The sequence below is a fragment of the Pyricularia pennisetigena genome, chromosome 2 (assembly GCF_004337985.1).
Source record: "Pyricularia pennisetigena strain Br36 chromosome 2, whole genome shotgun sequence".
Lineage (NCBI taxonomy): Eukaryota > Fungi > Ascomycota > Sordariomycetes > Magnaporthales > Pyriculariaceae > Pyricularia > Pyricularia pennisetigena.
Window position 1 is genome coordinate 2,394,004 of NC_043741.1, and position 26,429 is coordinate 2,420,432.

Consider the following 26,429-nt stretch of genomic DNA (forward strand, 5'->3'; position numbering starts at 1 on the left):
GAGAAGCAATTCAGGTGTGCCAACACTTCTCCATCCGGTATTTGTGGATAGTTGCCGTATGTATCCTTCAAGAGAGCCACGAAGACTGGCTTTCAGAGGCGGCGAAGATGGACAATGTCTATGCTCAGAGTCGCGTTCTCGAGGTCAGACTTTCTGCTGGAACATACAAGGGCTGGGATACAATCGATTTGCTGGATCGCGCGTGGGAAGCAATCCAGACCTTTGCAGACAAGAGAACCGATGGGTACTTGTTCCTCCCGGACCGCTTACTCACCGTTGGCGTGGAAGAAGAACAGGCCCGGCCGTTTTGTCTCTTGCTCGGTTACCGGCTTTCCACTTATCACGATGCTGATCCGGGAGCGCCGGCACGTTAGGCGGTACGAAACTGCAGCTGGATCCTTGTGGAGCGCAGTGGCAAATCAGCGAGGAGTCTCTCGACGACTAGGTTGGGTGCACACCTACGAGAACTATTTGGGGGAAAAAGATGGATAGAAAACCGGCTCGGCAAGACACGTGATGGCAGGGAAGGAGATAAGCACATCATCCGCATCGTGTGATCTCGATAGATTTTTGAGGTATGGCGCGTTTTCAATGCAAAGCGAGTGAGAACAGGCTCAAATTACCAGGTACCTCCTGCGCAAACCAAGTCAAGTTTTCTTCAAGGCTGTCATGAGTCATGACTTGGAACGGAGTTGGGGTTCTAAAGAAGGGAGTTCCGACAGGGAGACTAGTTAGAAGACACTGACAGATGAGTAGAGAAACTCACTTTGTGGTATTGAGTGTGACATTGCGTCTTGCTGGAAATTGAAAATATGCTAAGTTGCTTAGGCTGGGCTTACCAATCTGTTACATAGCAAACAAATTATTATCACTTTGTAATGCAAAAAAATATATCCGGCAATGGATCAGCGGGTGGGCTGGCTAATAATGACCACAACAATGGAGATCAAAAGAAGTAGTAATGGCAAATTCTACAAAAGATGGCACTATTCAATCAAAGCCGTTGAGAACTGTGTACATAAGGTACAATTGGACAAGTCTATTTAACTATGGCTCCACTTTAGAGCCTCACACAAACCTTGTGCGACTCTATATGTATCTAGTAAAACCATTTTGGCGAATCAAAGGGGACATTGCTACCCAACACGGTTGGAACATGGAAGATGATACATCCCAAAACTAAGTTTAGAAAAGTTCACCAATCAAACTTGCAGTGCAGAGATATAGAACAACGAGGAAGCTTACCAGAAAAGAAAAAAGATTCGCGAGGGAATTTCAAAATGAAGCCAGTAATAGCTGCAGTAGGTAATTGCTGTAAAAAAAAAAAAAAAAAAAAAAGATTCATTTCTATATAGAAAATGACCAGCGTACTTTCCTGTCAAACAATATTCAAATACGCCAGCAAACAACTACATCGTACCAAACTCTCATTGACCGCTCTATTTGGCTGCAAGCACGAAACACAGCCAGCAATATCAAAAACAAAGCTCACAGCCAGCTGTCGGTGCCGGTGTGCGAAAAGTACTTTCCTCCCTTGGTCTCGATGGTCGATTCCTCCAGGATCTTCAGCAGCTCCTCGGCCGAGGTCGAGGGGGCCTTGGGGCCGGTCCAGTTGGGCTGCAACTTCTTGAAGATGGCCACCATGTTGTTCGTTGTGGCTTGCTGTGCTTCGTTCACTGGAAACAAAATCATTAACCTGTCAGAAAAGAAAAAGTGAAAAGAATAATCAAGGACAATGTTTTTTTTTTCATGGGAGGAAAAAAAAAACTCACACTTCGAAAAGTCAAGAGTGTCCACGGTGCCGGGGCAGACGCTCATAAATAGCACGCCGTCCTTGGCGTAGCGGGCGTGGAACTTGGCCGTGATCATGTTGTGGGCGGCCTTGCTGGCCGCATAGGCGGGCAAGCCGTCGAGTTGGTGTTCGGTCACCAGATTCAGGTCGGCGTGGCCGGACGAGATGGCCATGACCTTCTTCTTGTTGCCCTTGAGGATCAGAGGCGTGAAGAGGGAGTAGAGGTTGAAGTTGCCAATGACGTTTGTCTCGAATGCGTCGCGGAGGAACTGTGCCGCGCCTTCGCCACCGTTGTATTTGACACTGAATGATATGGTTAGCTTTTTTTTTTGTGAAACGGGGGAGATTTGGACAGAACATCAAATATCAAACGCCTGAATTAACAGCTGGGTAATTCTCAAAACAAACTTACAAATTCTCAACGTCATACGAATCGGTAAAGGTCAGCAGGGCGCCGTTTGCGATCAGATAGTCGAGGCTTCCGCCTGTCAGCTCTGACGTCTGCTTCGCTGCCCGCTCAAGCGCCGCATAGTCTGTCAGATCGGCCTGGATTATGGTGATGTTGCTGCGGTCCTTGAGCTCCTCGGCCACGCGCTTGTCGACCGAGGCCTTGTTGCGGACGAGGCCGATGACCTTGTTCTCTGGGGACCTAGAGACGTTTTCCAGGAGTGCCCACTGTGAATAGGTGTCAGCTTGGTAAGAACTTGGGCGACGGACAGTCAAAGGTGGATATCAAAAGAAGACTCACGCCAATGCCCCTCGAGGCTCCGGTGATGACGTAGGAAGACATTTTTATGGTTTGGGAGTGTGTTTGATTATTGGTTTGTTGTAGGACTTGGATATGTGAGGATGGTTGATGCAGGATTGTCTTTGATGGTGTTGCTGAGAATTTGAGATGGGATTCTGGGCGGGTTTCAACTCCTTATATCCTTCCACCTCGCCGCTTGTATGCATGCTCACACCCGTCTCGAGGTTCTAAGATTGTGCGCATGTTGTCTGCAATCCTGATTTGCAGTTTGCTCGCTTTGATGTCGTCAGCGCATATCTGGACGCTTCTATGCTTACGAAAGATGGCCTAGAACTGCATCAAAGGATGCGATGTGGCGTGCCAAGCCAGCAGTTTGCCAAGCCAGCTAAACTAGAACTAGGCAGGGGGAATTCCAGGACAACTTGGATAGGCAAAGCCTCCACTGCTGACACATCATGGTAACTGATGGCATCTGTCCAATCAAGAATCAATTATTGCTCCCCACCCGCGCGGATAGTTGCCAAAAATCGTTTGAAGCTCTTCAGTCCCCTGATGGTCTTACGGAACCGTTGATTAATCAGCTGACCGATAAATCATTTCGGGTCTGGGGGCAAAGGCAACTATGCGCGAAACGAGAGTGTTTTCTCCTTGTTTTGCTGCAGCCTTCAAGTCCAGACACCATTATCAATCACCACATTCAACACATTAGTTAGCATCAAGTCCAAGTCAAGTCAAGTCAAGTCAAAAAGAATTCAACTTTCCGCGAGTATAGTCGTATTATCAATCGGGGACCCACTTGAGCAAAGCTATGGGACAAGTCAAAGTCAATCGCGGATGCGGCACCTGCAGAGGTAGGTTGGCAAGATCTGAGCCAAACCGGCAGATGGAATAGGCCATTTCGGGACTAACACCCACGCCCCTGCGGACCGATGCAGATCGCCGGATTGCATGCGACCGGGGAACCCCTACGTGCAGTCAATGCATCCGATCTAAGCGGGAGTGTCAAGGGTACGGCCTACGACTGTCTTGGCCAACCGCGGCCGCCAACTGCCGTCGCGCCATCGTGGCTGACTTCCAGTCGAGAGCGAGATCAGACAAGGGGGCTCTGCTGCATCGTCGGTCGCGCCAAGCGGATCTGGTACGCGCCGGAAGCCACGACGTGGAACTCCACCATAGATTGCTGGCTGCCTCGAGGTCCAAGACGGGCGCGAGGTTGTTGACGTACCGTCGTGAGGACTGGGCCATTGTGCCCTCGCCGGTGAAAAGGCCACCACAGATTCAGGACTGGCACCTATTATCCTACTGTACGTACCCAACATGCATGTGTCTGATGTTAGATTTTATAGAGTTTCCACCTTCACTGACGAAATAATCCATCTGACAAAAGTCAGCGAGGTCGCGTCCCGTACCCTTTCCACCTTCCTCTCCGGGTCCGACCACGGCCTCGGCGGGATCCTGACGCGAATCGGCTTTGCCGACGACTCGCCATCGTCGCAAGCCGTGCTCCGAGCCCTGCTGGCCCTCTCTTCCCTGCAGAGGCACGGCCCCAACGAGCGCGCCATGGAGCTCAAGGTGTCAGCAATCGGGGCCCTGGCGGCGGCGGCAAAGACGGGACCCAGCACCCCGGCTCAGGTGCTGCAGCACGTCGCGGCGGGGATGCTGCTCTGCTCCTACGAGGTCAACACGGCCTCGTCCACCTCGGACCAGTGGCTGGTCTACATCTCGGGCATCAAGCGCGTGCTCGCGTCCGGGCTGGTGGAGAAGGCCGTCGCCGCCCGCGACCCGGACTGGCTGCCGCTCGTGAGCTGGGTGCTCTACCACGACGCGCTGTCCCGCTTCACGCTGCACCACTGGCGCCGGGACGGCAATGCAGAAGTCGGCCTGCCGCTGTTGGTCTCGCTCTCGCAGAGCCTGCCCGAGCAGGAGCAGCTGCTTCGGGAGTCGTCCCCCTGGGCCATCAAGCTGGTCGAGTGTCTGAATGAGGTCATTGACATTGTCGACACCTGGCCCGTCTACCAGCGCTCCATGAGCAGCGATGAGGGGCAGGCGTACAAGCACCGAATCCGAAATATCGACGACGTCATACGGCTGGAGCTGATAGACGCCAAGTGTCCGGCTATGGAGAAGCAGATATCGCCGCTGTTGTCCCCTTTCATCGGCTGCTGGCCGCTCTACCCGCTTTCGATGCTCATCTACCTCCATCGCGGGACCGAGGGGGTCGCCGCAACCACGTGCATCGACGACGACGTGTCGACGGCGTTCCGCTTCCTGGCGGGCAAGTCGGTGTGCGACCGGCAGTTCCCGCTCTTCGTCATCGGGTGCGAGGCTCGGACCGACGAGCAGCGGACCACCATTTTGGACCTGATGGCGCGCAGCGAGACGCTCAGGTCGACGAGGTCTATCGGGCAGGTGCGGCTGCTGCTCGAGGCCGCGTGGGCACAGGACGACCTGCTCGCCGAGGGTCAGAGGCTCGACTACACGCTCAAGATGAGTGGCGTCATCAACCTGGCCATGATACCACCTAGTTTTGTCTGAGGATGCGTTGGAATGGAAAAGTGGCGTGCGTGATCGGCCGGGGAGACCGGACGGAGAGAAGTCGTGATGATGTGGAAACAAATCTTGGAGATTAATTTGGGAAAAACCTATTCCTATGCTTGATAGTATAGACAGCCTCACGAAGATGTATACATTTGCATGGTCTAGTCTTGAACTTGGCGCCCTAATCTATTATGTAGTGTTTATTCTTCTCGGGCGCGAGTGAATAAGTTACCGACCAAACTACCTAACCTAGCTTTCTTTGGGATGCAGTTATTTTCACAACTGGGCCGATAAACTAACACTTAATTAAAACCTTTAAAATACGTTTCTTTTTACAATACAAAATCCCTAAAAATTGCGAACCCATATATCCCGCCACATGGTTAGGGCGTATATAGGGGTTGTTAATTTCAAACAAATAAAACTATTTTTAACTCACCGTTTCCAATAAAAATTTATTTTAAATTTCCGTTTCCACGCATAAACGTTTTTTCCTTCGGTTTTAAAAGCAAATTAAGATCATTTTAATAAGTCATATCCGGGACCAAATCAAGATTTCTGTCACGGTCAACGGTGACACGCCTTATAATTGGGACCGACAAAACATTTGCTAAATGCAGCTACTGCTGTATTTTTTGATCTATTGCCGCATGCGTTAAATCGTCGGGCGCGTACGTGACACCGTTCCAAGAGTTAAAAAAATAATTACACCCTTTTTTTAAGCACTCGGTTAGACCATTGTTTTGACAGTTTTAGTACCGATCCCACCCTTAAACTAAAATACCTAAATATAGGTCGACCGATTGGGCTTCGAGTTGCAGGCTCTGTTTACTGAAATTACTGGCATTGGTTATAAACGGGAGCTTTCGTTTTTTTTTTTAGTACAATAGTTATAAACCCTGGAAAAATTACTTACCGGGATTCGATTAATTGGGTCTGGGCTCGAAATTCTGGGGAGTGAAACGTGTAATCTGCCTTATATTGCTAAAATTGTACAAAAATAAACCCCAAAAACGTTTGTATACATTAGGAAATTACGAATTGGCAGGGTATACCCTAAAACATGAGAAACCGTTTGCACCAAAAAAAAAGCATTCCGCTGCCGCACCTATAGGCTATAGGTGTTATTAATACCACCAGGGGACTGGGGGTTGTGTTACAGGCTATACTTAGCGAATTCACTGGCATCAGTCATTGACGGGAGCTTTCGCCTTTTGGCTGTGTTTTTGGTGCAACACTTTGTAAAATGGTCAATGGTGCACGAGAGTATTTCAAGGCATTTAAAGCACACTTCCCTCGACTCTTGCAACAGACTGAATGCGAAATATACATTGCAACAAGGTTTTAAGCTCAATTCCCGCATTTCTATTCTATCCCTTCATATTACACGACCCAATTACCAACTAAATAATTACGTTACAAGCTTTCTTTCTACTATTGTTTTTACTATTCATTTAATTAACCCAAGAAGCCACATCGGAAAATCATCATGCAGCTGTCAAAACTCACAGCCCCAGTTATCGTCTCTTTGGTGTTTTTGGCAAACGAGGTCGTTGCTTGGGACTGGTGCATGGTGACGGTGTTTTACCAAGGCAGGACCAGTGGAGAGACGTTGCCAACAGCAAAGAAAGTTGGGTTGGTGCACACTTTCCCTGGAGAAGGGAGGGGATATGCTGTCTACAAGTTCAGCTTGGACCATAATTGTAAATGGAAACAGGAGGGTCGACCTTTCCTGCATGGGATGAGACTTGAAACAGAGGGCTTTGTCCCTAAACCAAAATATGAATAAGTAGCTTCCCAAGAACATGTTTTTTTTTTCCTTTTTTTCAACATCTGCAGTTGCGTATTATATCCGCGCAAGGCCCTCGTAAAAAAGGGGGATCGATTCAGCGCTTGTCAGGGAGTGAAGCGGCCCTCCCGCCTATCATGCAGAGCCTACGTTGTAACTTGCCTAATTCAACTTTCAGAATAAATAGCAATCCGAGCGTATGGCCTCCTTACTTTACCCCTGGGCTGACAACCTGTCCGCTGGGTCACCGACCTATTTAGCAAATTTCCCAAGGACACACCGAAAGGCAAAAGCGTTCGCGGTGAATCTTTTTTTTTTCAGGTGTTAAGACCTCGTAACCAAGAAAAGAGTTTTCTATTTATATTTTGCTTCCTTGAACGCCCAATAGTCAGTTAGTCATGTAGCTGTCAATCTTTTGGTTCATGAATCAGTACCTATTCCGCTTTAACCCTATTTTTGAAATGCCAATACCTATTCTTTTTTAAACCGGCATATTCCTAATCCGTCCAACTGGGCCGGCAGCTCGAGAGGGTTTCCACTCGTGCAGGAGAGCCTCTTATCCATTCAAATGGATTTTCTTTCGCCTCTTCCAATCAATTTAAATGTGAAATACCTCCCTCCCTCTCTTCTCTCAGCTCCAGGCTTTTCAGAGCGCCATCATAGATTCTTTTTCTCTGGTACTTTCTAATCTCGCCTTTTTTTCTAATTCAGCAAATTCGTTACAATCAGACACGCCAACAAGGCAATAACTGTTTTGATATATTTTACCCACATCACACTCTTTCACTCGGACAATAATACCATGAAGTTCAACCTCTCTCTCGCCCAAGCCGTCATCGGTCTGGTATGTTTGGCGAACCCGGTCGTTGCTATGACGGAAGTATTCAAAGCACTAGATTACTTCGAAGGCGGCTGCAAGGTTACCATTTACTACCCGGGAATCCCGACGGGAATTGTGATGGATAATTTGGTTCCACCGGGAGAAGTGATCACGGTGGCGTTGGAGAATGGCAAGGTTTACGCCAAATCAAACAAGAACTGCAAATTCGAGCCGCATAACAGTGAGGGTAACCCTTGGCCGTCGGGGCTCAGAATCAGGGCACATTATGTGCGACCAGGAAAACGCAAGGTGGATTAGCTTCCTGGTGATTATTCAAAACGCAACGAGGAGTTCGCGGCGTTTTTTTATTAAATTTTTTATTTTTGTATTATGGTTTTCAAGATCTCCAAGATCTCGTTTGTGGGGCAATGAGGATTATTTTTCATTACCTAGCCAATTGACAACTCATCTCTAATACGGCAATTCAAACACGATCTCGCCTGAAAGAGAGTAACTGCGTCTTCCTTTGAAACGAGCTTCGGGAACTGTTGTGACCTTTGATCTGGCTCGGGCCGTGATTTTCCACAAGTCCCCGGCCACTTGACTTGGATATACAAAATTGCTAAGTCTAGGTTCCTCTCCCGCGAAATTAAGTCCGTCGCACAGACAGAATGTAAAAAAACGTAGGAATGCAAATCAAGGTGACTGTTTGCTTCTAGCTCTGCTGTTCCTTTTCTACGGCCCCGTTAGCAGGAGCTCTCCTGAAGGATCAAGCAGCATGGGAAAGTATTTGCCCATTTCCAGTGCCCTGTCAAGACTCAAGCTTATTCTTAGCATTGACGGTATAGGGGCGGGTCATTTGACAGAGCTCCTCTTCGGCTTCAGGCAACTGACGCAGCAATTTGACTGCCTCCTTGATATTGCCAGCCTCCATGTGTGCATCGGCAAAAGAGTGAGTATTGCCTTTTCGGTATCTCCTGTCTCGAGCTGGATTACTGCTAACTCCCCAGGCATATAGCCGTCCCAACAGACCTCTCTCAAGTCTGCTTTCCTGATTTCAAATGCCTGCTGAAGCGCATCCGCCTCTTTTTTTTTTTTTCTCCTGCCTTACCTGTTGTATGCTATAGTAGCCATCTCTCGCATTGCAGATATGCGTAATATGCAACCCTGGATATTGTGGTCCTCACAACACCAGTTCAATCGAGGCGGCAGCTTGACACAATCAATCTGGGAGAAGGACGACTTGGCAGACGGAGGCTGTTCGAGAAATAGCCTTTATCCTGATTTGGCAAGTCACATGTGTTAGGGCGGCGGCGGCTAGTAGTGCGGTAGTCGCAAGGAACCCACACCGGGATCCTGGGGCCGCAAAAGTTCGCCGGAGCGCCGAGTTAAAAAAAAAAAAAAAAAAAAAAAAAAAAAAAAAAAAAAAAAAAGAAAATTGCGAAAATAAACAGCAGCAAATCAACAAATCTGTCACCTGGTGCAACAATGCCATTTTGTCAGCTCCTTTTCCGTTTGTTCTCTCAGCTCATGGTAGCATCTTCTATATAACACGCTCCAGACGCCATCTTCGTACCTATCGGACCATTCCATCCGTTCCACAGCTTCAGTCACGCCAAGATTCCGACGCTGATCATTGGCGGTAATCGGCAGGAGCTAAACTCAACCGCTGCACATTCTGTCGTGATTACTATCCAACCTCTCTACTGGGACAATTTTTTTTCTTGTTTCTGGTTTCTCGTTTCGGTTGCCGTGTGAGCCCGGCCCACATGTTGCGACAAACGGCACTTCTATGGGGGTTTTTTTTTTCCTCAAAGCTCCAATGTAATGCAAGAAATTTTGCTTGTTTTTTTTTCTATGTAGTTTATCAGCCGCCTGGATAGCTATGCCCTCGGCAGTCCATCGCATATTCACCGATAAATATACATGAGCTCATCTGGCCAGTGACGGGGGAAGAGCCATGAGACCAACAAGTCTAGGCCGTCAACATCACAGCACACCCCCGCCACTCCCCAGACCAAGTCCTTCTTTTCTTTACCATGCTCTCCCATCCCTTATATCCCGAGTCTATTTAGATACCGCAGTTTTCCCCCAAACCAAAAGAAGAAGAAAAAAACAGCATTCTCAAGTCCACCGGGCGAGCAACAAAAAGCCCCTTTTTACTGCAGGTTCTCCGAGCCCGGGATGATGGTACCGTTCCTGACAGCGGCGACGTGGCCACGCGCCAAGTAGCCGTAGGCGGGCATGTACCTGTCGAGCCAGGGGAGGAGCTGGACGGCGCCGGGGGTCTCGCGCCAGTCGCGCATGAGATCGCAGACGATGCTGAAGAGCGAGACCATGTGGACGCCGGCGCGCTCCATGCGGCTGTTGGAGATGTCGCGGATCAGGGTTGTGGTGGTTCCCGAGGCCTCGATGTTGGCCCAGACGCTGTAGCCGGCGTCGCGCAGGGACAGGGCGGCAAAGGTGGTGCAGACGTCGGTCACGATGCCGGCGATGATGATCTGCTTCTTGCCAGTGGCCTCGATCGCCTTGCGGAACTCGGCATTGTCCCAGGCGTCGACCTCGCCGTTGCGCTTGATCACGGTCGTGTTGGGGTACATGTCCAGGATGTCCTTGGAGGTAGGGCCGTTGGGGCCTGTTTCGGGGGATGTTAGCCGAGTCTGGCCTTTTTTTCTGGAGGGGATGATACTAATAGCAAAAGAAAAAAAGGGAAAAAAAAAAAAGAAAAGGAGAAAAAAAGAATAAACTTACCGGTCTCGGCAGACGTAGTAATGATGGTCGGGATGTCAAAGACCTTGCCCAGAGCAGCGTGGGCCAGGATGTTCTGCTGGTACAGAGTAGGGTCAAAGTCGCGTGCCAGCTGGTACAGACCGACTTGGATGTCAAGGATGACCAAGACGGACTCATTCTTGTTGAGGCGCTCAAAGGGGAACGCTTTTTATTGGAGAAGTGATCCATGTTAGTTGTCGTGCGTCTGTGAGAGAAAAGATGCGAGGTGGTGGTGATATGATGGGATAGTCTTACAGTCAGCGCTGACCATAGATCCCGCGGCGAGCAGGGCGGCCGTGACGGCAGACTTGAGGCTGAACATGATGATTGGCGAGATTGAAGTCCTTTTCCTTGGAGGAAACAAGTGACTAGCAAATTGTGACTTGGATGTTCAGAAGAGCGAGAGATTGATGGAGTATGAGCCCGTGGGTTGAGGAGAGAAAGAAAAACAGCATCTCTTTTCCTGAACAGAAAGCCCTCTACTTATACTCGTCTCCGAGGCCATGCCCAAGGAGCAACTGCGGTGAAGGATTTGCCTATTCAGGACAAAAATCCAAGATATGTTGATGTTGTAACATCGCTCAACACGCGTATACTCGCCTTGTCCAGGCGGCAAGGTAGGGCTTGTACGACGATGCAGTCGCATTACACAGCGCCGTGTGGGGTCGCATCCATTCGGTGCGTCCCAGCCGCCCTACCGCGCCGACGGCGGTGGAGGACGGGGCCAAGAACCCCTGCTTGGCGATGGGTTTCTGAAATTGGTAAGTATAGGTAAGCATTTTAAGCGAGAGGTTTTGATATGCGGGAAAGGGATTAGACAGGGGCAGGAAAGACGAGAGGTTTGTGTGTTGATGACGGAAAAGGGTTTTGGATCGTAGTTAGCAAATGTCTATCTTTGTTTGTAATAATGTTATTTCTTGACTAAGGTGCTGACAGTACAAATGGCATCCACCACTGTTGGGTGAATCTGCATATAGTATTTCTCTAAAAATTCCACACACCAATCCCAGATTGCGGTGCGGGTTCGGGTCCGGGTGCAGGTACAGGTCAAAATCGCTGGGCAAAAGAAGGTGATCCACGGTTCGTCATCTGTTACCAAAATTCTCCTATCGATTTCAAATGATGACATTAATGGGCGGGGAACGGCGGGCGGCGTGCCCCCCCCCCCACCAAGAATCCTCCCACTTCTTCTTCGGAGACAGCCACTGCCAAGTGCTGCAAGCACGCCGCCAAGAGTGGAAAGCCCCGTGTTCGCTGAGCTCAGCAACCAAGCCACCACATTCTCAAAAGGACCCTGAAAGTCGTTGTGGGTATGGGGCAGACAGGTTAGTCCCCCGTCTCGGAGGTTGAATTTCAATTAATTCATGCGCCACGTGCGTGGTTATTGGAAATCGGCCAATTTTTCATAGTCACATCAAACAATCGCATCTGTCCTATGGTAGCAAGCCTGAAACTTTGCTTTTGTTTTGTTCTTCCTTTCTTCTTCTTGCCGAGGGTCCACCGTGTCGGTTCCTTTTTTTTTTTTTTTTTTACTTTTTTTTTTTTTACACCCTGGGGCAGTATCGTATATCGCGTACCTAATAATGGCCCCCATTGGCCACCTCGTAAAAGCAATTCCCAGTATGTGGCACGTGGGAGCTTAGTAGTCCTAGATGTAATATATGTACGGTAAATTGCAGGATTTTACGAGATTGCCTATCTCAAGGGCGGCTCGTTCTTGTATCGTCCTCATTTGACCTTGACTGGTCGGCTATTTGGAAACCCAAATGCCGTTTTGGGTCGTACTTGGGATTCCAGAATCGTCCGTACTAACGGTACTATGTAAACATTTCGACGCGCTTCGATATAGGTTTTACCATGTAGTCAGGCTAAGACTTGGGCTGAATTTGATATACTATGTCTTATTTCGATCCAATACGACGCGCGCTAAGGTAACACAGGGAGATGTGGCTTTCGATTTCCATCTCAACTATCTACGTGAATGGATCTGGAGGATCCCTCGAGTACCAACCACTTGAAGGTGCGTGTTTGACCGAAGAAGCGGGGTTCATAAGGCCCTGTGCAGCTACAGGGTAAGTTTGGACTCTCAGGCGTCGGGGACCACAAATGTTGATCTTCTCTCTCTCTCTCTTTATCTCTTTCCAGTCTTTGTATCCTTTTGTTTTCTTGCGGTTTGTCTTGCTGTCTGCGTTGTTTACGTATGTGCTAAAAATGGTCACAGCTGCAGCTCCGTGGGCTCGGCACACGCCAGTCATCCTGGTAGCTGCCGTATTCGTAGGTAATCAATGTATCTAACCACTTATAGCTCCCGAGGCATGAGAAGTCGTGAGAAAATTGCCCGTACTTGCAGAAAATAGGCGCATAGGGTCCATGTTCCGTCTACCCGTCCAAAGACAAATGCGGAAGCATACGAGAAGATTCATTATGCTTTTTGACGAATCCCTCGGCGAACTTTTCCAGAAATCACGGTACTTTCCATGTCTTGTCTTTTTTTTATTCTTATTGTCCCATGTGTCGTGTCAAGGGGCTAGTAGATACGATGTTAGGAGCTGCTTTGAGCTTAGAGGTCCCAGGGAGAAGGGAGACTACCCAGGTAGGCGGTCTGCCCAACGCAGCTTTCTGGCCGAGGTACGAAACAAACCATAAAGAAACACTGACCAGCTTACACTGGTTAAAACAGGAATAAAAAAAATATTAAAAAATACGCAAGCCCGCACAGGCATTATTCCGCTCATGGGACGAGAGTCTCAAAGCCACAGCGCTAAAGCGGCACACGTTGAAGACGAGTGAATTTCATCTCAACCATGAGAGAGACAAACGAAGTGAGAGTGGGCAAGAAACTTGGCACGGCCGTCAAAAGTACCCAAATTAGCATGCACGTTCAATGTTTGTTTTACAAACTAGGGGTGCAGAGATCAGACCCCGTAGAAGGAAAAAGCGGGTGGTGTCCTCATTTAAACTTTTCAAATGTCGAATCAGGACCTTCTCCGATGGCTGACAATATGACTTGTTACTATTGTCATCGCAAGCAACTGACTCGGTGAGCTGATCAAGAGAAGAAAGAAAACGGAATACGAAGCGTATAGGACCCAAGGATCGACTGGCAAGACTGTTGTTCTACGTCCATAGTCACTCAGCCTCGATCTCCAAGGTGTAGCCTTGGGTCAAAAATCTACTTTGTTCAGGGGTCATCGCTGACCCTTCTCCCTCCAAGCTTATGCGTTGACCTAGGAGTGTCTTGACTAAAAGCCGGTCAAGCTCGCTCTGGCTTTACTACGGACTATTTTTTTGAGGTTGTACCAGGATTAATCAAAGGAGAAAAAGATCCTCTTGTCAATTTGGACCTTGATCAACCCCATATCTTGACAAAGACCCCAGGAAAAGGAAAAGGAAAAGTAAAAGGAGAAGAAAAAAAAAAAAGGAAAAAAAAAAGAAAAGGGAAAAGCCCGCCCAGATAAGATTGATGAGAGGATCATGTTGAGAGATCTGCGCGAAGCAGCACAGGCGACGCATTCGACAGCAGCAGTACATGTCAACTTGATAAAAGCAGAGACACTTCCCGCATCAGCGACCGCGCCGCAGTTGCCCGCACGAGAACCACACGACCGGTGAGGACGGCGTCATGCCGGGCTTCCTCGTGCCCCCGTGGTATCACGACGATGGACCCAGCGACGCCTCGGTCCGGCTCGCCCTGCTGACGATTGGCTTCTTCACGGCCGTGACGTGCTTCACCCTGGTCAAGCTGATATACCAGACCTATTGGTTCTGGGTCCGGTCGCTCAAGCCCAACGAGTACCTCGTCATGGTCTGGGGGGTTTGGATCGTCGCCATTGCCACCGTCGTCGTCATGTGGCTGTACCTTTCTGGAAAGATCGAGGCGAGCTTTTGGTTTTTCTTTGGTCTAGGTACTTTCCAGATCCCCTCTGATTGATTCAGTTGGACCAATGACGTACTCTTTGGGTTGAAACATGCTCCTTCCTCTTCTCGTCTACTGTTGCTAACAATCTCGCGGGGGGCGACGTCAACACAAAAGTCTCTACAGTTTCCATTCAAGTTTGTGGCCATTTCACCTCAATTCTCTTCTCTTCCGTCTCCCTTTTTTTTTCCTACATTCATTCTTAATAATATCAGCAGTCGACTGACAAAAAAAATCAACAAAAAACAGGTCCAATTAAGCGTCAACATCCTAATACACATACTCAAATTCCTCATCCCCTGCCCCCGCCGAGCTGCGAGGATCAAATGGACGGTTGTCGGGACGCAGATGCTCATGCTCATATCCATCTACATCGTCTGGATACCCGCGCAACTGCAGGTCAACAATACCTTCTTGACCCTGGACGGGATCTGGGTCAAGATCATCTCGTTCGAGTGCCTGTTCGTGAACGGAATGCTGGGCGGCTACCTCGCCCTGCTGGCCAAGCGGAGGCGCGATACGGCAAAGGGCCTGAATTACTGGTCCGACTGCTTTTGGAAAATCTTGGCGCTGGTTTCCATCATGACGCTGATGGACGTAGGTCAAAAATCCCGAAAAGCCACTAGTCTAGTCGTATTCCCCCGATGGTCTACATTTTCTTTTTTTTTCACCTACCAACCCAAGTCATGGGGATGCATCTTTTTTTGCTGACTTTTTTTTGGGTTCGTGGCGGTCACCGCAGGTTATGAATGTCGTCGCCTTGTCATTGCCGGATAGATATTTGTAAGTCGCCCCCAGCGGAAACAAGAGCACAAGACCCAGCCAGCAACTCACAGGTTACCAACCCGGCACTTACCAACTAAACAACTTTTTTGCCCCCCACCTTTATCTTAGCTATATACTATTCCAACCCACCATGTACATGGTCAAAGTCTTCACCGAGATGACCATCTCCGAGGTTCTGTGCAAGATCCTCTACCCGAGCGACAGCAGCGCGGCGGCCTACGGCATCTGCGAGGACCTGGACATGAACGTGGCGTGGGATGATCCGGAGCACGGCGGTAGCAGCTTTGGCTCGGACCCTTCCCCGTCTTTCAACGGCATGACCCTAGGCGGCAGCTCGGGAGGACAGCAGCCGCTGCCGCCAAACTGGACGCCCGACATGAACTGGTGGCCGTGGACGACATTCCGCACCACCGTCACGAGCGACCACACGCACGCCGAGAACCAGCCCTGGACCGGAATACAAAAGACGGTCGAGACCGACGTCCGCCACGAGTGGGTCGTGCTGCACCACAGGGAGAGGGAGGGTTCGTCCTCGCTCAACATCAGGCCGAAGCCGCCCCCGTCTGGCCATACGGCGAGAAGTAGTTGAAGCACACCAACGTACACGTGCAGCCTGAGTTGATTGGTAGGATAGCCATGATTCAGGGTAGGGTGCGCTATTTAGGCTAACGATCGCGATGGCGATTTTATAGTGCTCCCAACGCTGATCAAACGCTTCTGGTCATGTTGTGATACCAAAATCTTTCTACTCCAACAGTAGTGCTGGCCCGCGAAAGCCGGGCGGCACATCATGAGCGAGCAGGGGAGGGGAAATCTTTATTTATCCTTTACGTTGCCCTCTATATGGTATGAATACTAACCCTCTCCATCCCATCTGAGCTTATGGCCATTGTACGGTGTGTTACTAATGGCAGATACAGCTGCGAAATTCCAACAGGGACCAACATTCACGACATAGCGAGAAGGACATGGCTTCTCATACATGCGAGCGACTTAGAAATATGCCGACCTCGCGATTCCAGGATATCAGAGCGCACGCAAATCTAGGTTCTGTCGGAAGCGCTGAGAGTCAAGAAATTTTAAAGTTAATACAGGATAGCAAGAAAAAATTTGGGAGGGTTACTTAGTACACTGGTGGTAGTATAGAACGCATACCCTTGGATTGCATCACTATGGGAATGCATTGCATCGCTGGCCCATAGCGCTCAACTGTCATACGGATACTGCTTACAGAGGCATAAGAAAATTCTTTGTGTTCGTTGTGGTGAAGACGGTCGAGCTGGCCTGATATATACAGCCATCGTGCATGAAGTCACCAATGGGAGGCGTAAAAACAGTATCGGTTGACTAGCATCGCTTCTTTCTCTTGCTGAGACTGAACGGGAGGAAACAAACACTTGTGGTAATTAACCGACCCTGAGCGATCTGACTGGTTTTTTTTTTTTCCTCTTGGGAAGTCATCTCTGAGGTAAGTGAGTTTGTTTTCTTGATAACCAAGACTGCTGGCAATACTGCATCTTGGTGTCAGAATAGTATACTTTCACTCAAAGTCAACCCCCATAAAACAATTGGGAACCTCAATACTCGACATGGCTATGTTATGGAACTGCAACAGTGAATCCCAAGCTAAGAGTTTTGGGCCGGGAAGTTCGTACAAAATTTGATGGGCGGTAAACTTGTTCTCTTACAGTCTGATATCGACTCTAATCAAGTGCCACAAAGCTTGAATCAGAGACAATAGACGCGATGTTCACCCATGGAATAACATAGTCTGAACCCTCTATACTTGGCATGAACGCATTAGCCCAAAACGCCAAACTCCTCCATGGCCCAAGTATACCGTAGCGATAAGTCTATTTTGAGGCTTTAAAGAATGCTCAACAAGACTGTCTAGTTGGGGTACTTTCGAGAGCAATAAGGTGTTGTACCTTCCATCCATGATGCAAGGTCGATTTGAGATTACAAGCGGCAATGCGCAGATTGAATCTTGTCATTTACATGTCGGCACTAGGTAGTCCCTATACGGACTTATAAAGTTGCCTATGTAGAAACTTTGGCCACTCAAAATGAGCTCACAGTCTCTTCGTCACATTTGAAGGCCGTGACGTCAAGGCACACCCGCCCGTCGTGAGGATGTTGCTGAGCGTGTGGCCCGGCGTCTCGCCTACAAAGGAGATGGAGTACATTGGCGGCCGGAGGGATAGAGTTGGTCAGGGTTAGTTATACTACAGTCTACGGCTTTGCGGGACGTGTGTTGACGGGAGCAAAGTAGTCCCAAAGAGCCGCCGCTTCTGTTGAAAAGATCTCCCTGACTCGAAGGAGAGAAAAAGAAGAAGAAAAAAAAAACGCACATCCATCGTCACATTCTGCCAGTACGAAAACGGCGTCAGGTTCGGCCTCCCGTCGCCGTCCACCGTTCCCACCAGCGCAATGGGCCGCGGCACCGTCGTCGACGCGTGCAGGTTATAATTAACCACCGCCGGCCTCTGCGCCGGGTCGATGGGCGAGGTGGGGTCTTGCTGGATGGACCCCATGATCTCGGCTATCTTTCTTGGGTGGATGGGATCTGTTTGCGAAACTGCATCTCAAAACCGCCCGCCCCCGGGGCTTGCTCCTGTATAGTCGGCTCTGTCTGGTCGGTCGGCCAAGAATCGCCAATGATCAAGCCGACAAACTCTCATAGCGGCCCCTCATTCCCCCGTTTCGGTCCTCGACAAGACGCCATCTCTAAACCCCCCACATGTTCCTCCGCGACAATCATGTTCACTAGACTAGACCTAGAACTGCCTCGCTGGTCTACATGTCAAGAACTTGGGTAGAATACTTGCCCTCGCCTGCAACATCCCACAATCCATAGTTACCAAAGGGTTACTTCAGGCGGTCGAACTGTTTCGGGTCATGTTGAAAAGAGTCGGGTATATACCAAGTAGCCCTACTCGGCCGAGTATGCACGCCCTCAATAAATTATTACAAAATTGTTGTACAAAACGTTTCTCCCCTTGAGACTACTACAGAGTGGACCGTCTCTACATCAAAAAGTCTTCCACGATCACGTCCTCGCACCGTTCACAGAGCGCATCCTCTTCCACGGCCACGTACCGCCAGCACCTCGGGCACTTGTGGTCGCTCGGGTGCCTGACCACGGCCTTGATTATCTTGCCCCTGGACTCGCCTGCCTCGATATTGGCCTTGGCACTGTACGTCCAGTCGTCCGACCCGGCGGGCGTTTCGGGGTTGATCTTGAGGCAGGAAACGACGTAAAAGGCTGCGAGCTGCTTCTCGCCCAGCAACCCGAGCGCATCGATGACCGTTTCGGATCTGCTGTACAGGGTCACCGCGCTCTGCAGCGACTGCCCAATGTTCTTGTCCGCCCGTCCGAGCTCCGCCGCGGCGTTGATGGCATTCCGCGCGGCCTCCAGGACCGGCATCACGGCACGAAGCTTGGCTTCGGGGATTGTCAGGACTTTAGGGTCGGCGACGAGCGGGTCATTGTATAACCGCTGCAAGGGATGTGGTATAGTCCTACAGGGTCAAAGGACCAAAAATGATGAGCAGTAGGTCCCAAGGTAGGATGGTTTTGCAGATGCAGCAGCAAGAAAACTAGGAGACTCACTCTTTCAACCACTCCGGCGCGTGGTCCCACGCCTCCTCAACAATCAGTGGCGCCACCGGGGCCAGCATCCTGCACAACCCGTCAAACATTGGCACGAGCGCCGCATTTCCGTTTGCTGCATCCCCACCACAGTACAGCTTATCCTTGAGCGCTTCCAGGTAAATGGCCGACAGCTGTTGTGAGACCCAGTAATTGAGCACCGCAAACCCCTTGTAAAACTCGAACGAGTCGTAGTGTCTTCCGACCTGTGATAGCGCGTCCTGGAGGTGCAGCATGGCAATCTGGTCGACGGCGTCAAAGGGTTCCTGCCTCGGCGGCCGCTCCATAGAACCCAGCAGGATTTTGAAGATGGACCGGAACTTGCGAAGTGAGGTGTGGATGGACGAGAGGGTCCGCTCGCTGATGACAATGTCTTTGGTGTAGTCTGAGCTCGCCACTAACAGCCTCAGGGCATCCGGCCCAAGAACCTCATGTGTTGCTGCCGCCTCGCTCTGGTTTTGTTCCTGCGTCTGTTTTCGCTGCTTATTCCTTCCGTGCTTGCGCGGCGCTATGAGTTTGCCTTCAATCACGTCCATTGGAGAGATGACGTTGCCCAGAGACTTGGACATCTTTTTGCCATGAGCGTCAAGGGTGAAACCGTGCGTGATGAGGCTCTTGAAAGGAGCTTCGTGTACCGGATCTTCGTCTGGACGGGTCGCAACTTTGGTGAGCAAGCTCGACTGGAACCAGCCGCGGTGCTGGTCCGTCCCTTCAAGATACACATCTGCCCGACCCTCTGTTTGTGTCCAACTGCTGCCGCTGTCGAACCATACATCCATGGTGTCTGTGCCTCGGCGCAGATTACGGCCCTGGAGAGACTCGGGTATCCAGGCCTCCTCGTCTGCTGCATCGGACCACCAAGCATCCACGCCGCGCTGCTCCACCGTCCGGATGACATGATCAATCGTTTCTTCCGTCATGATGGCCTCACCACCATCTGCTATGTCGCTGTCATAGAATGCTGGGATTGGCACGCCCCACGCTCGCTGCCTAGAGATGCACCACTCGCTGCGCCCCTTGATGAAGCTTTCCAACCGCGCCTGCCCGGAAAGGGGAATAAAATTGACATCATTCAGCGCTTCAAGAGCCGGCTTCTTGATTGAAGCCACATCCGCAAACCATTGGGCGGTTGCCCGCACTACTATCGGTTCTTTGGTACGCCAATCGTAGGGATATTTGTGCTTGTGCTTGTGAGAATGCAAAACATCACTCCCTAGAATCTGGAGGATGACTTTGCTACCACCTTTCAAAACGTCCGCCCCTGCTCCTTGGCGCGGAATGTCCGTGTTGGCAGGGCAAATGTCTTTTGCAAAAATGCCAGCCCCATCAACGGCCGACACTGCAGGGAGCCCAAGCGACTTGCATACTTCGTAATCTTCGAAACCGTGCCCGGGAGCCAGGTGCACCAGACCGGAGCCGGAATCTGCAGAGACAAAATCGGCGTGGATTATAGGTTGCGGCTGGGCCTCGGACCCTTGAAGCTTGTTAAGATAGCTCGCTCCGAGAAGTTGTTCACCCACAAGAGATGTCAAGACTGCTGGGACTTCTGGCGCCATGATGTCGCTCATACGTCCCAGAGCATCCGCGGCAATTATCATTGTGTCACCACGGAACTTTACAGCCAGGTAAACTAGATCCTTGTGCACCGCAATGGCCTGGTTTGCAGGTAGAGTCCACGGCGTCGTTGTCCAGATCAACAGGCTCGTGTCGGGGTCAAGTCCCAAAGCCTCCAGGTCACCGGTAAGGGGCATCTTGACGTACGCGGCCAGGGAAACGTGGTTCTCGTTGTACTCCAGCTCGGCCTCGGCGAGGGCGGTCCGTGACGACGGCGACCAGTAAACCGGCTTGTGTCTCCTGTAAATCAGCCCGCGGCTGACCATGCGCTGAAACAGCCTCAGCTGGTCGGCTACGTAGCTCGGCTGCATCGTCTCCCAGCGTTTGTCCCAGTCCGCCATGACGCCAAACTCCCGAAACCCCCGCATCTGGCTCTCGACCGTCGTCGCTGCCAGCTCTCGCGCCAGCGCGCGCACCTCGGCCGGCGTCATCTGCTCCTGCCCTTCCGCCCTTCCCCCAAGCGCCTTGAGCTCGATCGGGAGGCCATGACAGTCCCAGCCGGGCACGTACTGCACCCTGTAGCCCTGCTGGACCTTGACGCGGAGGATCATGTCCTTGAGGATTTTGTTGAGGGCATGGCCCACGTGGAGGTCGCCGTTTGCGTAGGGCGGGCCATCGTGGAGGATGAAAGGGTTGGATGCCGGGCGGTTGGTGGCCTGCCACTTGTACAGTTCGTCGGCGCAGCGTTGAATATACTTTTGCCGGTGTTCGGGGAGCGGGAGCGGGCTATATTTGTTGGTGCATCCGTGTCAGAGTGGGTTTGGTCTTGGTTGATGTCTGCCACATGGAATGAAGACCCGTGCGGGAGATGATGGACTGCGTTACCTACGGGAAGTTTTTTTTAGGCAACCGCAGGGTCGATGTCCACTTGCCGCTCATTGTGCTATTACTTCTGCCCACATGCTGGAGCTTCAATTGGGAGCTATAGTATCCCTTGAATTCGAACTTTATCGTCCTCTCAATCAGTTACTCACCACTGCCCGTTGAATTTTCTCCAGTCCAACGCGTCGCGGTCCAGCTTCAGGGTGGATATTTGCAGGGTGGGTCCGGTCCACATCAGCTCCCCTGTACGATGATGCAAGCTCTCGTTATAGGGCTGATAGGCAACCAGAGGTACCCGAGCTTGCTGAGGAACATCTTCACCATCGTCACCCAATGGCAAAGCATACCCCCAGGCAGCGGTAATACGTGGCTTTATTCGGCTTTACAGGAATATCTATCATGGCGCCCATACGTCGCTATCTCCGCATTACTAAATTCTCAGTGCTCGAGGTCCGCATCTACCTCGACAATCCGGCGCTCGCCCAGTCATGGCTGCTCAACCCCCGCGCTCCGGTCCTTCCCAGGGTCATTGAGGCTGTACGGCCACTGGTACTGCCCAAACTGCGTGAGGAGCGAGAAAGATCCAGAAAGAAGAGCACCAAAAAACGAGCTATCAAGGATGTAGTAACAGAAGGCATGTCGCTATACTTAGTTATGAAGCCGCCCGGTTCAAAAGCTGCATGCACTACCTCCCTGGATAGGATAGACTACGTACTTGCTAACACTTTGCTGGTTTATCAGACGACTTCGAGGTTGCCATTTTCCTAACAGAAACCGATACTCGACACAGCATTCTGTACAAGGACAAGCGCTTTCGCGACAAGACACAGACCAGGCTGCGCTCAAACTCCAAGAAGTTGACTGGCGGCGACTCTGTCGACGCGGCCATCAATTTGGAGGGGGGTGACGATGCCGCAGACTCCAGCAGTGATGTTGAGGTCATACAGGCGGCAGGCGGTGATGAAATTCCCATGATCCGTCGGGAAGATAGCGACGAGGACGCAACCGTCGCACTACACAACATACCAGCAGCCGCCGATACCGGTGCAACCGTCACTGAGGGGCGCGGGATCAAGCGGAGGCGGCAATCAACTCTTACTGCAACCAGTGATAAAGACGATAATGACAATGATTTCGAGATCGTCGACAGTGATGACGAAGATAGCGAGCTGGTATCAGAGCCCTCACGCCCTACGCGGAGCAAGCGTGTACGGCAGCCCGCCGCCGAGACCGACGAGAAGAAGAAGAAGCTGGCCATGGACATAACATACAACAGCTTTGCCATATACGGGCGTGTTTTGTGCCTCGTGGTCAAGAAGCGTGGCGCGGCAAACAACAGCAATCAATCGGCCGCTGCAGCTGCATCCGGACATGGCAAAGCGGCCGCAGCGAGTAGCCGAGCGGCTGGTCAGGCCAGGATGGAGAACTGGATTGCTTCCACCCAAATAATGCCGGCGGCCGATCAAGGGGACGAGGGGGCTTGATGTTTGGCCCGTTCGGTGGTGCATGCAAGGGATGCTCCTTCTGTCGATACCTGCATGTCATGTTGCACCAGGTCCGCGTGGCTAGCATGGCCTTTACCTCTCTACCTCTACGGTAGGCTGCTTGGAGATCATGCGATAGTGCAGAATATCGTGGCCACCTTTCTCCCATTCGAGCGATGTGCAGACACATCCTCGTTTCCCCTCACCGGACGCAACCCTTGCGCCGAGAACTGTGGCACGCGGGCAAACCTGAGAAATCAGTCATGGATCAAGCCACGGCCAGAAGCGTCGACCGGTGGATGTATCAACGTACAAGGATGACATCGCGATGCATCGCACAATATCAAAAGGGTCTATGGCTTTTTGAAACGGCCCCAAAGCTCGAGGAGTGTGTTTATACCTCCCACTATCGCCATTCACCTTCTCACCGTCGCCCAGCTCCCCTTGAATCGATCTAGGTCAAGACCGCGGCGGGCTGTACGCCATCAATCCAAACCAGTACACCCCCATCTAGATCTACATCCAAAAACTCCCCGAAGCTCAACGTTCAATCTTAAATGGCAGTTACTCCCGCTCCGGCGATGCAGCCACTCGTCCACATCTGAAAACATCTCAAGTAATATCTACGCTGAGAAAGAGCAGGCGGAAGGGAGGGGCGTCAAGATCCGAACCTTACATTCAGCTGAGTCTGTACAATAGTGCGACGATTTAAGGCTACCAAGGCTACTTTGTTTGTATGTGTCTATTTTTCTCTCTTGCATGCATACTTAGTGCTCCCCGGCCGTGGTCCGCCTCTGGGGGAGGGAGATGGGCGACTGGTGCGCAGCCTCAAAATGCACTTAGGCCTAGACTACATGCCGTATTCATCGTCCAACGGAAAGCTCGCCGCCCCCCCTTTTTAAAAATAGCCATCTCGGTGAGAAGGCTAAGCATTTGTCTACTATAGTTCTGCCACATGTCATGAGGCCGCCCGCGTGCGCCGCTGGATTGACTACGGCCCAGGCTGATTGTTAGCCGCAGATGAACGTGCTCTCTTGCGTTGGCCGTTACATTCATGCATGCGGCATGCATAACGCATGCACCACCTACGATCTTTTTTTTTTTTTTTTTTTTTTTTTTTTGCCTATCCAGCCAGCAATGAAACGTGCTTGTCCTTTGGTTGCAGTCTTAGCCTTTTCTTGCGTTGGAGATGGGCGACAAAATGGCATGCCGTACATTAAGCTCAAACCGTTGAGGTGGTGGCGGCGCACCGGGCAACCAAGGCCGTCGTGCTATCGCCCAACATTGCGCTGAATCTGCCACAATTCGCAGCTCGCAAAGATTCAACTAACCCCCTTGGCCCTGAAGCCAGCGAGAGCAGTTAAAGTTGGAGTCCTTTCCGGTTCAGGTATGCACTACGTTGGTACTGGCCAAGCCATCAAATATTAGCCTCGCGTTCTGCGTATACTGAGCCAATCGCGAGCTCGACTCACTGGTCGCTTGGCCCAGAGCAAAGGGGAACAGGTGCTTCTTGAGAAGGACAAAAACGAGGCTTTTGTCGTTCCCGCCGCGCCCGCCCTGTGATAAGGCGGTTTGCTAGAGCGTGCTGAGCCAGACAGCTCGGCCAATAGCATGTAGTCTACTATGTAGTTAGGTTAACCCGGCCTATTTTTATTACTTTGGCGTGCTTGTGCTTTTTCCACCTCAATTTCCCCCTCACTCTGCAATCGAGATTTCGATTGCGTTCGTGGGGGTTGGCCGTGTCATTCTCTTCTTTTTTTTTTTCCCCTCTCTTTTTCTACTATTCATGACAGGGCTCAGCACGCCCCTACACTCTATCTGCCTCGTTGGCGTCAAGCCTGGTCTGTTTGCACATGTGCCTGTAAGCATGTCAAAGCCAAGCCATTGGCGGCGCCAGGGCTCACATACATTTCGTTTGTAAAATCTAAACCATGTTGGTCATCATTTCCCACTGGCATATTCGTTGTTCAGACACTTGTCCTATGCGTAGATACATATACTTCGAACATTGGCGTGAACTATCAAGCCCCCTGATGGGTGTCTTTTTTGTTTTATCTCACTGTCTCTCGGAGTCGCTGATCCGTGGGGGAAACGAATGGAGATCAATTCAGTCATTTCGTTTATCTTTTTTTTTCTCTTTTTTCTAAACGCCCGTTCAAGACGCCGTAGGGCTTACAGTGTAAACACCTACCAGTGGTAGATCTTTGAGTAAGACGCCGGCAGGGCGCGGCATTCACATTCGGCAATGGGATTTCAAGGATGCTATGACTATCCGTACATCTCTGTTTTTACTATCCAATAGTAAACCTTCATTCGTAGGGCAGGGCACTATATTGGCATGTTTCGTGCTTTTTTTTTCCCCCTTCTCTATTTTTGTCCAACCCCAAAGGTTTGACCAACAGGAAGCAGTGCCCAAAGGCAGCGCTTGTCTGCCTTGTTTTTTTCTAGTGCAGAGGCTAAGCAGCAAGAGAGCAAAATCGAGGCGTCATGACAAGGTGGCTTACCGTAGGGATGAGAGATCATCGGCCTTGTCTGCCGAAAGCAGGCAAGCTTGGTGCTGAGATAATATGAAAAAAAAAACGAAAAAAATCCCACACTTGGCCCGTATCTTGGGCGTCTTTGCACATCCTTTACAGGCTATTCGTTGCAACAAAAGTCCCATGGGGCGTGCTTGTTCTTTTCGATATCTCCCTGCCTTGTCCGTGTTTATAGTACAGATGATCCTAGTCCGGAGGTGTATGGTTAATTATGTTGACTGCATCGACTATCACAGTCAAAAACTGCTTGGCGCAGCGCCTCGTGTAAGCTTATCAAGAGCAATCCTTTTCTTTAAAACTCGTAGGAGAGGTAGCATAGTAATCATAAAAAGAAAAAGAGCTACAACCCGTGTGACAATGAGGCTTTGTAACAGGCACCCATTAATCTCGGCCGAGATGGCATTTGTTTTTTGCGCAAAACAACAAACCGACGATCATGATCTACCAGTGTTGAGCAAAAGGACTGACTCTCCTGATCCGGTCTATCTTCACTCCCCCCGAGAAACAAAAAAAAAAAAAAAAAAAGCCTTTGTTTGTCTCAAATACCTCTGAGGGCTTTCCGCTTAGGTAGCTCCACTACTGGTATAGGCAGCCCTGCTGGGTAGGTCACAACGTAAGCTGGTTTGGTACTATGATGCCATCCCAAGCTTTGCCAAGTCAAGCGCTCGCGCCAAGAGGCTTTCCCCGTGTTAGACGTTTAATATGCGGCATGAGCGCGGGGGAGGAGGGAAGGGAGGGTTTACCACGACTCGGACTATGCCGCTGAAGGCCGAGAAAAACAAACAAATTACGGACGGATATGTGGGCGGCTTTTGGGCGGAAGTAGCGGGGTTTTCTTGTTTGGTTATTGGTCGGAGGGGATTTGTCTACCTTGGGTTAAGCTTTTTGGGCCTCTTTTTTTTTTTTTTTTTTTTTTTTTCACTTGTGCCCTTTCGTATTATGGATGAAACAGTAAGGGTGATGCAGGTAAACAGCAAAGTCAACAAGCTGCTGATTCACGATGATGCTGACCAACCTTACGGGAATGACGGTGTGTGTACGTGGTGTCCGGGCAGAGAGCTACAGAGTTTCCTGAAACATTTCCGTATAGCATACAGGACATACCTAGTTAGGTTGATAGTAATGGCTTCATTTTTGCTTCGCTCTTTCGAAATAGGCGTGC

The 26,429-nt window shown here is 50.5% G+C and overlaps 10 protein-coding genes across 10 annotated transcripts; 5 read left to right on the plus strand and 5 right to left on the minus strand.

Annotated features, from left to right (window-relative positions):
- Nucleotides 1-1,488: 1,488 nt before the first annotated feature.
- Nucleotides 1,489-2,582, minus strand: PpBr36_00652 (uncharacterized protein; the record flags this gene model as incomplete). The annotated part of the gene is made up of 4 exons (XM_029887843.1): nt 1,489-1,676; nt 1,773-2,095; nt 2,205-2,467; nt 2,541-2,582. 4 exons carry the CDS (start codon nt 2,580-2,582, stop codon nt 1,489-1,491), a joined length of 816 nt encoding a protein of 271 aa, XP_029751350.1.
- An 887-nt stretch (nt 2,583-3,469) lies between these two features.
- Nucleotides 3,470-5,075, plus strand: PpBr36_00653 (uncharacterized protein; the record flags this gene model as incomplete). The annotated part of the gene is given in 3 exon segments (XM_029887844.1): nt 3,470-3,699; nt 3,717-3,844; nt 3,928-5,075. The coding sequence occupies 3 exon segments, from the start codon at nt 3,470-3,472 to the stop codon at nt 5,073-5,075; spliced, it is 1,506 nt and encodes a 501-aa protein (XP_029751349.1).
- A 1,492-nt stretch (nt 5,076-6,567) lies between these two features.
- PpBr36_00654 (uncharacterized protein) lies at nt 6,568-6,867 on the plus strand (the record flags this gene model as incomplete). Its single annotated transcript, XM_029887845.1, has 1 exon — nt 6,568-6,867. One exon carries the CDS (start codon nt 6,568-6,570, stop codon nt 6,865-6,867), a length of 300 nt encoding a protein of 99 aa, XP_029751348.1.
- Nucleotides 6,868-7,669: 802 nt separating this feature from the next.
- On the plus strand, nt 7,670-8,005 carry PpBr36_00655 (uncharacterized protein; the record flags this gene model as incomplete). The annotated part of the gene is made up of 1 exon (XM_029887846.1): nt 7,670-8,005. One exon carries the CDS (start codon nt 7,670-7,672, stop codon nt 8,003-8,005), a length of 336 nt encoding a protein of 111 aa, XP_029751347.1.
- A 1,841-nt stretch (nt 8,006-9,846) lies between these two features.
- On the minus strand, nt 9,847-11,235 carry PpBr36_00656 (uncharacterized protein; the record flags this gene model as incomplete). The annotated part of the gene is made up of 4 exons (XM_029887847.1): nt 9,847-10,322; nt 10,439-10,621; nt 10,712-10,824; nt 11,045-11,235. 4 exons carry the CDS (start codon nt 11,233-11,235, stop codon nt 9,847-9,849), a joined length of 963 nt encoding a protein of 320 aa, XP_029751346.1.
- A 2,789-nt stretch (nt 11,236-14,024) lies between these two features.
- PpBr36_00657 (uncharacterized protein) lies at nt 14,025-17,378 on the plus strand (the record flags this gene model as incomplete). Its single annotated transcript, XM_029887848.1, has 5 exons — nt 14,025-14,261; nt 14,622-14,969; nt 15,115-15,155; nt 15,267-15,682; nt 17,257-17,378. The coding sequence occupies exons 1-5, from the start codon at nt 14,079-14,081 to the stop codon at nt 17,376-17,378; spliced, it is 1,110 nt and encodes a 369-aa protein (XP_029751345.1). The 5' UTR covers nt 14,025-14,078.
- On the minus strand, nt 15,375-16,048 carry PpBr36_00658 (uncharacterized protein; the record flags this gene model as incomplete). Its single annotated transcript, XM_029887849.1, has 2 exons — nt 15,375-15,605; nt 16,019-16,048. 2 exons carry the CDS (start codon nt 16,046-16,048, stop codon nt 15,375-15,377), a joined length of 261 nt encoding a protein of 86 aa, XP_029751344.1.
- Nucleotides 17,266-17,692, minus strand: PpBr36_00659 (uncharacterized protein; the record flags this gene model as incomplete). Its single annotated transcript, XM_029887850.1, has 2 exons — nt 17,266-17,322; nt 17,510-17,692. The coding sequence occupies 2 exons, from the start codon at nt 17,690-17,692 to the stop codon at nt 17,266-17,268; spliced, it is 240 nt and encodes a 79-aa protein (XP_029751343.1).
- A 492-nt stretch (nt 17,693-18,184) lies between these two features.
- Nucleotides 18,185-21,481, minus strand: PpBr36_00660 (uncharacterized protein; the record flags this gene model as incomplete). Its single annotated transcript, XM_029887851.1, has 3 exons — nt 18,185-18,680; nt 18,772-21,150; nt 21,399-21,481. The coding sequence occupies 3 exons, from the start codon at nt 21,479-21,481 to the stop codon at nt 18,185-18,187; spliced, it is 2,958 nt and encodes a 985-aa protein (XP_029752443.1).
- Nucleotides 21,482-21,645: 164 nt separating this feature from the next.
- PpBr36_00661 (uncharacterized protein) lies at nt 21,646-22,730 on the plus strand (the record flags this gene model as incomplete). Its single annotated transcript, XM_029887852.1, has 2 exons — nt 21,646-21,913; nt 21,988-22,730. 2 exons carry the CDS (start codon nt 21,646-21,648, stop codon nt 22,728-22,730), a joined length of 1,011 nt encoding a protein of 336 aa, XP_029752444.1.
- Nucleotides 22,731-26,429: the final 3,699 nt, after the last annotated feature.